Source organism: Bombus huntii, unplaced genomic scaffold (genome assembly GCF_024542735.1).
Source record: "Bombus huntii isolate Logan2020A unplaced genomic scaffold, iyBomHunt1.1 ctg00000077.1, whole genome shotgun sequence".
NCBI lineage: Eukaryota > Metazoa > Arthropoda > Insecta > Hymenoptera > Apidae > Bombus > Bombus huntii.
This window is the reverse complement of record NW_026099335.1, coordinates 186778-199421: the sequence shown is the minus strand read 5'-3', so window position 1 is coordinate 199421 and position 12644 is coordinate 186778. Positions and strand designations below refer to the sequence as shown.

At 36.6% G+C, this 12644-nt stretch overlaps 1 protein-coding gene and 1 long non-coding RNA gene across 2 annotated transcripts in view; both read right to left on the bottom strand.

The window, feature by feature from the left end:
- LOC126876503 (uncharacterized) overlaps window positions 1-12644 on the bottom strand; it is a 163121-nt gene that overhangs the window by 382 nt on the left and 150095 nt on the right. The window lies entirely within an intron of this gene.
- LOC126876487 (venom serine protease Bi-VSP-like) overlaps window positions 9889-12644 on the bottom strand; it is a 136218-nt gene continuing 133462 nt past the window's right edge. The window contains exons 3-4 of the mRNA XM_050639341.1: window positions 10546-10700; window positions 9889-10217 (exon numbers count right to left, since the gene is read on the bottom strand). Of these exons, the coding sequence (XP_050495298.1) occupies window positions 10062-10217; window positions 10546-10700 (311 nt within the window). The 3' untranslated portion in view covers window positions 9889-10061. The remainder of the gene's footprint in view (window positions 10218-10545; window positions 10701-12644) is intronic.

The window sequence follows — 12644 nt, the reverse complement described above, 5'->3', positions numbered from 1 at the left end:
ACAGAGTATAGTTATCAAGAAAAATTGCTCTTTTCATGAAAAGTATGGTAATGATACTCTTATAATACATTGTATATCTGGCAGTCGGGTGTGCCCGTGGCCATCGGAAATGTAAAGACGACGCTTTTAGAAAGTGATAGCGCCATCGCGTTTTAAAAACGCGTTAGAAGAAGGTCGGTTTCGCTATCCAAGGCGAATCGAAAAGTGTGCGTGTTGCGAGAATCAGAGTTGATCGAGACGTCGAAGCATAGAGCCGTTAGAATTGAGTTGCGAGTGTTGTCGAGTGTTAGAGTTGCTAGTGAGAGAGAGAGAGAGAGAGAGAGAGAGAGAGAGAGTTACCAAATAGTTGTCAAGTTATTTGTTGTAAATACGAGCGTTGCATTTAGTTTTCCTGTTAATCAAACATCGTTTCTCTGTCTAACTAATATCTGTATTTTCAATCCATTATTAATATATTCCGATATTACAAGTGGGGGCTCGTCCGGGATTGAATAAGACAGAGAAACGATACGATTTAACGGAGCTATTTCTGCGGGAGTAGAAAAGAATAGAATAAAATGGCAAACGTTGAAGACGAACGATTGTCGGGTGAAGAGGATTTGACGCTGGAGGAGCTGAGGAGTAAGCTCGCACAGATGAATCTGCCTATATCCGGTGCGAGATCAGTGCTGGTTGCCAGGTTGAACAGAGCGTGCAAACCTGGTCGATCTACTCCTAAGGATTCGAAGCGTGGCGAAGAACCAACAAACCAGCGAGATCTAAGAAGCAAGCAGAGAGCCGAACGCAGTCAAGAGGGAGAGGAAGACCTCGAGAAGCTGAGGACGAAAGAGCTGAGAGCGCGTCTCGTTAGCTTGGGGTTGAAGGTAACGGGAAGAAAATCCGAACTACGCGCGCGGCTACAGGCGGCCCTAGAAGGAGACGATGTATCGTCGGAAGAAGAGAGCTCCGACGAAAGTGAAGGCGAGGACGATAAACAAGGCGCGCGAGAATACAGGAGAGGCACGCGAGCGGTGTATCAGGACCGCGATGAGTAGCAGCAGAAGGTATGCGTCGGTTCGATGTTGAGTCTTAAAGACGTAGAAGACTCATTAGAGAAATTCAGCGGGGATGATCTGCTGAGGGTAAATCAGTGGGTGGAAGACTTCGAGGAAATGGCAGAAGTGTGGGGTTGGTCAGACGCCCACATGGTGGCCTATGCTAAGAAATTACTCGCAGGCTCCGCTCAGGCCTTCGTACGACAAAAACGATGCGCGAAGTCCTGGGCAAAGCTAAAAAAGGCGTTGAGGAATGAGTTTGAAAATGTAGTAAGCGACCAACAGATACATGGCGAGTTATCCCATAGAAAGAAGAAAGCAGATGAGAGTCTGCAACAATATATGTATCACATGTGCGGGATTGCAAAACAAGGAAGGGTTGATACGCAATCCTTGATAGACTACATTATTCAAGGCATTCCCGACGAGGTCGCGAACAAGACTGTGCTATACGGAGCCAGGAATATCGAGCAATTAAAAGAGCGTTTCAGGCGCTACGAAGCGATAAAAAGAGATATGGAGATGAGGACGAAATTTGAGGAGCCGAAGAGTAACAGGGTAAAGCCGGTGGCGAAGCTGTCCGAAACCGAGAGGAACAAGGAACCCGGTCGATCTGGAGATGCGAGGAAGACGCGATGCTACAATTGCTTCAAATGTAGGGAGTACGGACACATCGCATCAAGTTGCGACAATTTGGGTGAGCCCTCAAAAAAAGTTTACAGCGTGTTTCGGTCGTTACAAACAAGGCGTGGTAAGGATGTTAAGATGGAAAATTTCAAATTGAGCGCGTTGATAGACACCGGTAGTGAGCTGACTCTAATGCGAGCAGATCAGCATGTGAAAATCGGAGCGCCCAGATTAAGTCGGGAAATCGTTGGATTTGGCGGTGTCGGTTCCGGAAGGAATTTTACGCTCGGGAAATTTTCCACGAACATTATTATAGACAATGAGTCGTACTGTATAACCATACACGTAGTTCCAGACACAGTGATGCAACATTCGCTTATTATTGGCGCAGACTTTTTGGACACTGTTGAAATAAGTATAAAAGGGGGAGAATCTTTTATTAGTAGAATAAAGGACGAAAATCCCGATGAGTGTCCGGAAGTCCTCAAGATAGATGTAGAGACACAGGCGAGTGAGATAGATTTGTCACACGTTAAGGACATGCAACATAGGCTAAAAAGAGATTTGAAGAGAACCAAAGCATTGCTAAGAGACGCTCAAACGATGCTGGAGAGATCGAAAGGTGACTCGACGGGTAAAGCAGCTTTACGACAGCTGAAGAACCAGTTACAAGATGCAGAATGCGCTAGAGCAGTTGCAGTTAAAGCGAAACAGGCACTGGAGCAAGAACCGAATGAGACGCTGGCTTCGTTGCAGGAAGTACTGCGGCAACGTTCCGAAGCAGAAGATCGTGTTAATGTAGCTAGTCGCGAACGAACTGAGCTACTGTCGCAATTGGAAGAAAATAAAGAAGAGTTAGCAGAAGTTTTGAAGAAGTATCGGGCAGCTGTGCAGCAAGTGTCGGAGGAACGGAGAATAGTGGCAAGACACGTGGTGATTGGTAAAGTGGACCACGAGATGGTGTCCTCGTCGGATTCTTGCGGCCAGCAGGAGGACTTAGCGAACATCACGAGGAGGAAGAATCTGGCTAAACAACAGCAACAGGATATTGTTGATGATATTTGCGAATTTACTGAGAAGGATAGCGTTGCGGATGTGAGGGTTGTTTCAAGTTTTCGGATAGACTCGAAGAGAGTGAATGCAAGGCGAACGAAAAGACAAGGGAAGTCGCACGTGCGGAATCCCTCCAATAATATCGATATACAGAGGATGTGGATGACGAGGACGACGATGGGATTGTCGAGGACACGATGAACGTGAAGACCTTCGAAAAAGAAGAGATCATAGTCTCGGTAGATGGTAAGTTGTTAACGTCTTCCATGTACGAACCGAGCCTACGAAAATGTCACGATGCTGCCACGACGATCAAAGCCCCTGACAAGAGTGAAATGGGTAAACAAACAACGGAGAGGAAGATAGAGGAAGAGCGAAAGAGGAGCAGTAGCATCGAGGACGAACAGGCCGCGGTGTTCCAAGAGGAACGAGATCAGCTGCGTGCGGACGCAAAGAGACGGATTGAGGAGATCCAAATCCGAAACAAGCGGGCGTATAACAGGAGACGCAAGAAGGCGACAGCATACAGGACGGGAGATCTAGTGGCAATCGAGAGGATGCAGAGGGGTCCCGGGCTAAAGCTGCATCCGAAGTTTCTTGGACCGTATCGGGTGATAAAAGTCCTGCGAAATGACCGATGCATAGTGCAGCGAGAGGGGGAGCACGAAGGGCCACGTACAACTTCCACGGCAGCCGATCACATGAAATGGTGGAATGCTGACGATAGTGATGTAAGTGCGAGCGGCGATGATGAGCACATCTGAGGGCAGATGTGATTGTCAGGAAAGGCCGATTGTAATATCGTAGAATAGCTTTGATTGGAGATCGGCTGAAAATAGAAAAACCGTGTACGTCGTGTTTCTGTGGTTCGTTTACATTTAAGAGTGCCTACGTGACTAAAGGCACGTAGTTGGTAGTTCTTACATAGGTATGAGGGAAACAATAGACAACGTTAGAAGAAGGACGGTTTCGCTATCCAAAGCGAATCGAAAAGTGTGCGTGTTGCGAGAATCAGAGTTGATCGAGACGTCGAAGCATAGAGTCGTTAGAATTGAGTTGCGAGTGTTGTCGAGTGTTAGAGTTGCTAGTGAGAGAGAGAGAGAGAGAGAGAGAGAGAGTTACCAAATAGTTGTCAAGTTATTTGTTGTAAATACGAGCGTTGCATTTAGTTTTCCTGTTAATCAAACATCGTTTCTCTGTCTAACTAATATCTGTATTTTCAATCCATTATTAATAAATTATAATTAATCGAACAAAATTACACCTTTAATATATTCCGATATTACATTACCGTGATGTAATATTTATCATGCTTATTTTGTACGTAAAACGAATCGTTGGAATATTCCCGAAGCTAACGAAGCATTTCCCAAAAGTTAAACCGAAGAGATTAACGCGAATAGTTAAGTGAAATTTTTCCATTAACTTGCTGACCAACCGGCAAATAAAAAATCATAAAAATTGTTTCAATGTGTTGAGGTCACGCATAACTTCTTTTTTCATTGACGATTACCAAACAGGTAAAATTTCGAAATTGTACGAAGGCCACGTGACCAGATCGTATTGGAATTTGAAGTGCATGGAAAAAGACAACTCGAAGTACAAACCTTGAGCTGTACTACTCGAAGTACAAACGTGAACTAATGGATGCAGAAAAGCAATTAACGCCAAACATCCGAACAGCATCTTGGAGCCCGTCATTGTTCTGAAATAAAAGAAGTGACGAATTAAAAAGACGCAGGACTAATAATAATAAAGGAAACTTAGTTCGTATTATAAATTGAATTTACATCAGAAAAGAAGCACGATCAAGCGAAACAGATCGTAGAAATGACAAATATCATCGATATACGTTTCAGTGTAATTTCACTTTTGAAAATTATTTAGTTTAATACGATCGTATTCATCGCTCCGAAACTTTCATTGTGCTGCAATTTGTGCTGCGTCTTTTTAATTTCTCTATCTTTCTGTGTTTTCGGAAAAATTACTTGAAAGATTAAGAATTGCTTGCCTTATTTTATTTTCGATTAGTTAGGATTTGATTATTCCAGGTAAGGTTTATTATTTATAACAGGTTTTATCACTTGTTTATTATTTAGGAGTTTGTTATTTTAGGATTAGTACCTTTTAGGATTTCTTATCCTTCGAGTTTCTGTTTCAGATATCTAGGTCTATTTCAAGATGTTTTATTACATTAGGATTATTTATTCGATTAAGATAATTTAAGAGTTTCACAATGTACAAAGAAATAATCGCGTGAAATTTAGATTTATGCTTTAAACGTATTAAACACGCGGTAATTTCAATGTCTATAGCCTCGAACGTGTTCTGATTAGTTGTGTCATTGTCTGTGACATTGAAATCACAAAAATCCATTGCAAGTGTGCTGTCATGCAATGTGGATGTAATTGGGTTTTTTGGGGTTAGGTTGGGGTTAGGTTGTATCATCTGATTTGTACAGTACTATTTTAACGCAAGGACAGGAAAGTTATTATATATTTCCCGTCCATTATTTGAATCGTTGTGAAGTGTAACGAATTATATTCGATTCGAGGAGATGTTAATGAATTAGCCATTTCATATGTAATTACATGGAAATAAAAATCATTGCAAAAGTAATTGATCTAATGACAACGGAATTTCCAATATTTTTTTGTTTCGTCACCTCTTTTTCGTAATATATCTTTTATAGGTACGTGATTTATTAATCGTTCGAATGGAAATAATTATTCGTATAATATTCAAACGATTCTAGCCATAAAATAAATTAAAACGATACCTGTCAATGATATGCAATCTGCGTATGACGTCAACCTCGATCTATGCTTATACAAGAAATTTTATCAATCAATGACTAGATATACAATAATCAAATATTATAAAATTTCCTGAAAACCTTTAGGTGTTAATATCTTTAATATTTGCAAGTTATTGTTTAGCGCTAATTAGTTAGAATGTAACAAGTGGTGTACCAGAATTGAGATAATTAAGCCACACGAACAATCTTATTTAGATCTTTTTAATTTTTTAATTCTCTTTTGCTCTAATACTTCGTAAAATTAATCTTCATTAGCTACTACACTTCATAGAATAACAAGAGATAATTTTTCTTATATAACGTTTCATTCATAAAATCTATCATTAAAGTATATCTTCATAAAAATATCATTCCATACTAACGGTATATTTGGTGTCATACGAGATAACAGTTACCAGTGATGACATATGTAACTTTATAAAGATATCTCGTTTTATTATATATTAAAAGAATGTACTCATTGCTGCTATATTTCAGATGAAAAAAAGGCGGCAACGATTTTACAGTAAAATCGTTCGTTTACAACTGATTCATTTACATTTCATGATAATACTGTGCATTCTGAATATGCTATGATTTGGTTTAAAATAATAAATAGTCCATTCTTGCATACTATTGCTCCAGCTTTACTTGTATTTTCGATATTGGTATAAATAGAAAGACAATTAATGTCGTTCGAGTCTATTTTCGGATCATTTATATTACGTTTAATCCATATAGTTATCATATGAGACATAGTATCGTAAAATTTGGAAGAATAAAACGTTCGTACAGGAAGTACATTTTATAAGAACTCCAACAAATCTGCGTGTGCACCTAAAATACAAACTGATAGTGATAGTGATTGTTCATAAGTTTATATACATTATCTAATGTCAATCGAAGGTATCAATTCTTTTTCTCCATAAGAGTACTTTTTCATTTATATGTGTTCAAAAATACATGTGTTCAACCGTGAAGCATATGTCACCTACAACGAAAAAGAGTTTTCCTATACTTAATATTTCCTTTATATACCTATGAAAGTCTATTCTTCGCGTAGTATGAAATTATGAATAAATCTGGAATATTGTTCAATCTGAAAAGAAAAATAACTTATTGACATCATTCATTGATACGAGATTCAGAATGTTTGTTTTGTCTTGCAGAAAAAGAAGGCAGCCCTCCCTTTCTTTTAATGTGAAATAGAAAGCGAAAATTTGAAAACAGATTTTTTGGAAATTTACTTGCAAATATCGTTTTCAATATCGTGATTTTCTTCCCAATGGTACTGTACTTTCAAATTTTCCAGTATCCCTCTAAAAACAAAAAGTCGAACCTCGTTATTGTTAACGTAGGCATTACAAGGAAGCGAAGTATTAGAAAGCAGCTCCTTTTTATTATGGATTTCTCTATAATCATGTAAATAAGAAATTCCGGAAATTTTTTCCTCAAGAATTTAATTCTTGTGTTTTGATTGATAATTATTACACTGCATACTAACTTTTCGCATACTGTTCGCGTCTAACAGTTTCCTAATAATAACTACTTCAAAATTACATATGTTCTTGCACGAATTCAAAAGTACGTATGATACAATTACAATTGATTCTAAAATAATAATTATTTAAAGATATTAAGATACTAATTAAACGTTTCACTGTATTTCAAAATCTGGAACAACAAATTTTTATTTATAAAAAATGAAACTGTCTTTATATATTCTTTGTCATGATGCTATTTCTTATTACCGTGTCGACATTTTTTAAAATTCATTTTGTTATCTCTACGCAATAGGAAAATTCATATACTGCTTAATATTTTTTGCATATTATCCATCCACCGCATGATATCTTCTGAAAAATCAAAATATTAATGTTATATTATTACAATGCTTCTTAAATATCAATTTTTGACAAATTTGAAATCCAATATATTTTGCACAATTATTATTTATCAAAAAATTCCAAGTTAGTAACTTTCTTTTCAAATGGCAAATAACATATACTTTGACTTACCTGTAAGTTTTTGTTCCTAATCATCATTTCCTCTTATAGAACATCATTATTGTTCTTATAATTACTACCAGTGTCATAGATATTGTAGTGGCTACAACTGAATTAATAGAAAATGATAAATAACTGTGTATAACACTAACACATAATTGTGTATAACAATGACACATAACTTTTACTTACATATCTGTCGATAAGGGATTACTTACTGTGATATCCTGTTGATGTTTCTTAAGGCACTTGATTAGGTGCGATACGGTATCATTCCTTATGGTATACTGTAGATAAGTATTTTAGAAAATAACAAGAATAAATCTAAATTATTCAGAGGTTCCAGTTTCGGCTTAGACATAAATACAGGACCATTTGCAAAGAAGAAAGGGTGCGTTTCTACAGCCTCGTTATAGTAACCATGAATACCAATCTCTGAATTACTGGTTACTAAACATAAATATCCTATAAAATTTAATATATTTCTTTAATTTTTAATACATACATGAGTTAGTAGTTCTAAATTATGAATCATCCTACCTGTGATATTACGCTTTTCCTTATAATATCATCACTCGAGTGAACAACATTAAGATCATGTAAACCATGTCATCCTATCTTACTGTGAAGATACTTAGTTATGTTATCTAACATTATAAAAATATCATCAAATTCAAGTCCTTTTATTCACATCACATGGCCACGACGATCTGGTTCTTCGTTATATAATGTTCTAAAATTTGTCGTATATATAGGATGTACAAACCGTGATATCAAGGTATCAGTTCTTCCTTCCCAAGGGACAGTTTCATTAAAATTCTGATAGAATTAAAAATTAATTATTAATATTCTAACAATCATATATGTTAAATACGTTATAGTCAACGATATATACCTGAGCGAATGTAGGGGTGATTCCTTGATAATTATAAATGTCATCAGCCCACATCATTGTGCCACTTCTTTGTACTCCAGCCTCTAGATTAACAGCCTAAACAAACATACGAAATTTTATAGAAGCTGTACAAAATATAGTATATATGCGCAATATTGAAGCGTTCAAGGGGATATAAAGGTAATGTACATCACATACACGTGTACTCTCATGCAACAAAATACAATTAGATTTAATAGTATAAGCTCTTTTATTCATCATAATAGATTGGAAATTTAAGTGTCTTACGAGGGTGAGTAAAAAGTTACCCGCTCTGTCGGTGTAGAATTTATTTTAAGCAATTGTCAAAAAAGACATACATCATTTTTTGACATAATCACTCGATTTCTGTATACACTTTGTCCATTTGCCGAAGGACCTTTGTATTTTCTCATTAAAAAATGTTTTGGGCTGAGCTGCGAACCACGAATGCATCGTCGTCTTCACCTTTTCATCAGCTTTTTCGGCATCCATCTCGCACAAACTTTTTAAAATCCAAATCTGTCGTGCACTATTGCATAAGCAGAGCCGTGGCTGATTTGCAAATGATTTGCCACATTATCCAGTGTCACTCGTCTATTCCATAGAGCATAAGTTCATGAGCACGTTCAATGTTGTCATCGTGGATGTGGACGGGCGTCCAGCTGTTTTTTCATAACACTCGTGCGATCTTCTTTGAACTTTTGTGCCCATTCAAACACACTTCGTGACAAAACACTTTCTCCATAATGTGCATTAAATCTTTGATAAATATAGGCATCAAACATAACCTCCGACCACAAGAAACGAATCACAGCATCCTGCACTGTTTTCCTGCAAATCACCATTGCAAAGCGCCATTACTCGCGCAACGGTCACAAACGAATTGACGTAACACAAAGAAACCTGCGCAGCAGCACTGAACAGATATTGACGTCATACGAAGAGTGCAGATGGATCAATACGGTCGACAGAAGTTTTAACTATCTGGAGTGCGGATAAATTTTTACTGAGAGTCGTATAGGAATCTATAATCTGTAAGTACACCTTTGGCTGAATGGAAATTTCTCTTACATATAGTCAAAAATGCTGAAACTGTGTATTGAATTGGAAAGTGATAAAAAATAAGTGAAGTTTCGAGGTTGCATGTGATTGCATGAGTACACAGGACGTTTTTAGCGAATAAAAAATAATTTTGAAAGACACGAGACTTATCTTGTATTTTATGCACTCTCTGTGTCCGAATTTCCAGAAGCTCTCTATCTTATGAAGTGTTTTAGATTAGCCGGAAAATTTTGTACGTACGTACAAGAAGTATACGATCTAAGTGGAATATTCCATTATTCTCTTGATACAACAGAAACGAAATTTACAGAACTTCTCAGAAAGTTGGTTTATTATTACCAAATTTATAGAATTAATATACGTTTATCATCTTTACATACCTAAGTTGTGGAGGTTTATCGTGCGTAAAAAATTAGTGTCGTTTCAAAGTTACATTTCGTACATTTTAAGCCTATAATTTGTAACGTACAAAACAATGTAAATTTGAGCTGTTTCTTATCTCCACAATAAGAAAATCCAACTTTACGTTTTTTACACAATGATATTTATGGAACAGTAATATCATATTATTGCATCGCTTGGAGAATGAAGTCAAGGTACGATGTGACCCTAGTGTAAACGCTGGGATACCCAGCTGTGCCGCACTTATAAGCATAAGACACAATACCTATTAAATACGAGGTTAATTCATGTTGTATCAGCAGTGGTCCGCCGCGGTCAGCCTGAAAGGATCGTTAAATTTTTAATCAAAGATACTGAAATATATCGATCGAATTGTATTGAAATTATACTTATATACAGTAATAATCTTCTATTGATTTGTGTATTGAAATACTCCAATTTATAACGTACATGTTATATGTATTTTGAGCAAAACTAAGATTAGAAGGAAATTAGATTAAATACCATAACGAGGTGTGAGAAGTGGGCAAAACTATTAAATTGTGTTTATCTATTATTTTTAATGTTTAAGACGTCGATTTGATGTTAATTCGAATCGACGTGTCTTCAGATACCGTATAGTTTGTAGTAACTCTGTAACTTAATTACCGTACAAGAATCCTCTCCACCCTGAGCATGTTCGGCGCATATTATACCATCAGTGATATCAGGTGCATTAGGAAATTTGGAATAAGCTATTTTGCATTCAGCGTTCTTAATCACTGGCATTTGTACTTCCATTAATGCATTACGTCGTGGTCGTCCTACGAAGAAAATAAGAAAGATATTTAAGACTGGAACTATTTAATTTTATTATAAAATTGATATCACTTACTATATCTTAATGCTCCCCATCCAGCAACAAGGGGGTTATAGCCGACGAAGTTGCTCTTTCGTAGGGGCTCTTTCGTACAAATGGGATATACGTACCCTGAAAAATAAAAAAATAAATGAAAATGCAGGAAACGAATGACCAAAAGTATGAGAAAGAATTATACACGCTTTATGACACAATATATGTGTACAGTAAGAAATTTCAGGATATGATACTTCAGTAATACTCAATAGCATATATATATATATATATTTGAGGACTTACTCGAAAATGGCACCTCCTCCACCAATCTAAGAATGACAATATTATGATTGTGTATGTTTTCTATTCCATCCATATGTGCACAATGTGCTGCGGTCAAAACATGCCTAGCCGATATCAGGGAACCTCCGCACTTCCATAGTGGTTTGTCTGGGTTTCGGGGATTACGAAAACCTAATGCAGCGATCCATGGCCAAGCGCCTAAAATGCAATAGTCATAGTTGTGAATATACATAATTTTTTCTCACATAACGGGTAACAACGATTATTACCTATTCGATATTCGATCATACAGCAGACGATAAGTACATACGTACAAATACTCTGAAATAGAGATTTGATAAAGACAGAAATTAAATTTTTATTCCAGTGGAATACAAATTATTAAATAATTCTATATAATTTCTATTTGAACTATACTGAACTATAAAGTTCAAACGTGTAATTTCTGCCCTGACAGTTTTTGATCTCTATCCATATTATTACTCCTATATCAATTTTTTATTTCAAGCAAAAAGATACTCTTCCTAACATGAAGTAAAAGAAAGAAATAATTCAAGTTAATAAGTAAAGTTACTACCGATAAAATCATAGCATTATTATTTAGTCTAATTGAAATGTACATTGATGTGCTGTTTAATGCCTTTAAAGTTCATTCTTTGCAGTAAATGGCTTATTATTAATCGGAAAGAAAGACATAAAACGTACCAAGTTCAGCTGGTTTACCATCGACCACCCTGGTATGAGAGACGTTGCTAAAACCACAGTATGGTGGTCGCAAAGCCTTATACTTATACACAGTTTTTATTAAAATTTCTCTCTTCTCTTTGTTTGGATCGTTCGGACAGCAAACGATCGTAACATTGCCCTGGTATCTGCACACTGATCGTCTATAAAAATCGGTGGCTGTACGGTACTGTATCTGCCATATTTCTTGCAGAGGTTTACATTTTCTGTAGTCAAGGCACCTGCCTTCTTGATTGTCCGGTGTGGTACATTCTGGATCAAACAATTTTAAAACATTTATACAGTTCAAAGATGCGTAAGAAAGCGACACCGATTACTCAACTTTCGAAGTAAAAGGCCGATCAAGTCCACCGGATTGCCCTACAGACACGTATTAATCCGTAAGAGTTAGTCATCATGTTGATAATAATTATCTAAAGAAACTTTTCACGTGAAAATATAAAATTTTAATTGATTAGATATTGTGTTAGCCATACTTAAGAAAGAAAATGAAAATGAATGAAATGAAAGAAAAGGACTACCTTCAACCTCATGTTTTAAATAAACACTTTGTCAGTTTTGCGGTAAATAAATTCTTAGGAATTCAGGACAGTTTTTAGTGAATCATTTTGTTTCGACCGTTCGCGGAGAGACGCGATCGCGAGATAGCACGTCAACGAGAGTTGTAAGTTCCCGTTACGATTAAATAATCGACGCCACGAACTGATCGATCCCCTTATTTCGATTATGATAATAAGGGTAGTTCAACGAAATTCCACAGAATTAACACAAATAAATTAATGTTTATTTCAACAACTTATTAACTAGAAAGATATAAATGGAACAAAAAAAATGTAACTGCGTTTTGGTTGATAAGTAATGCGCG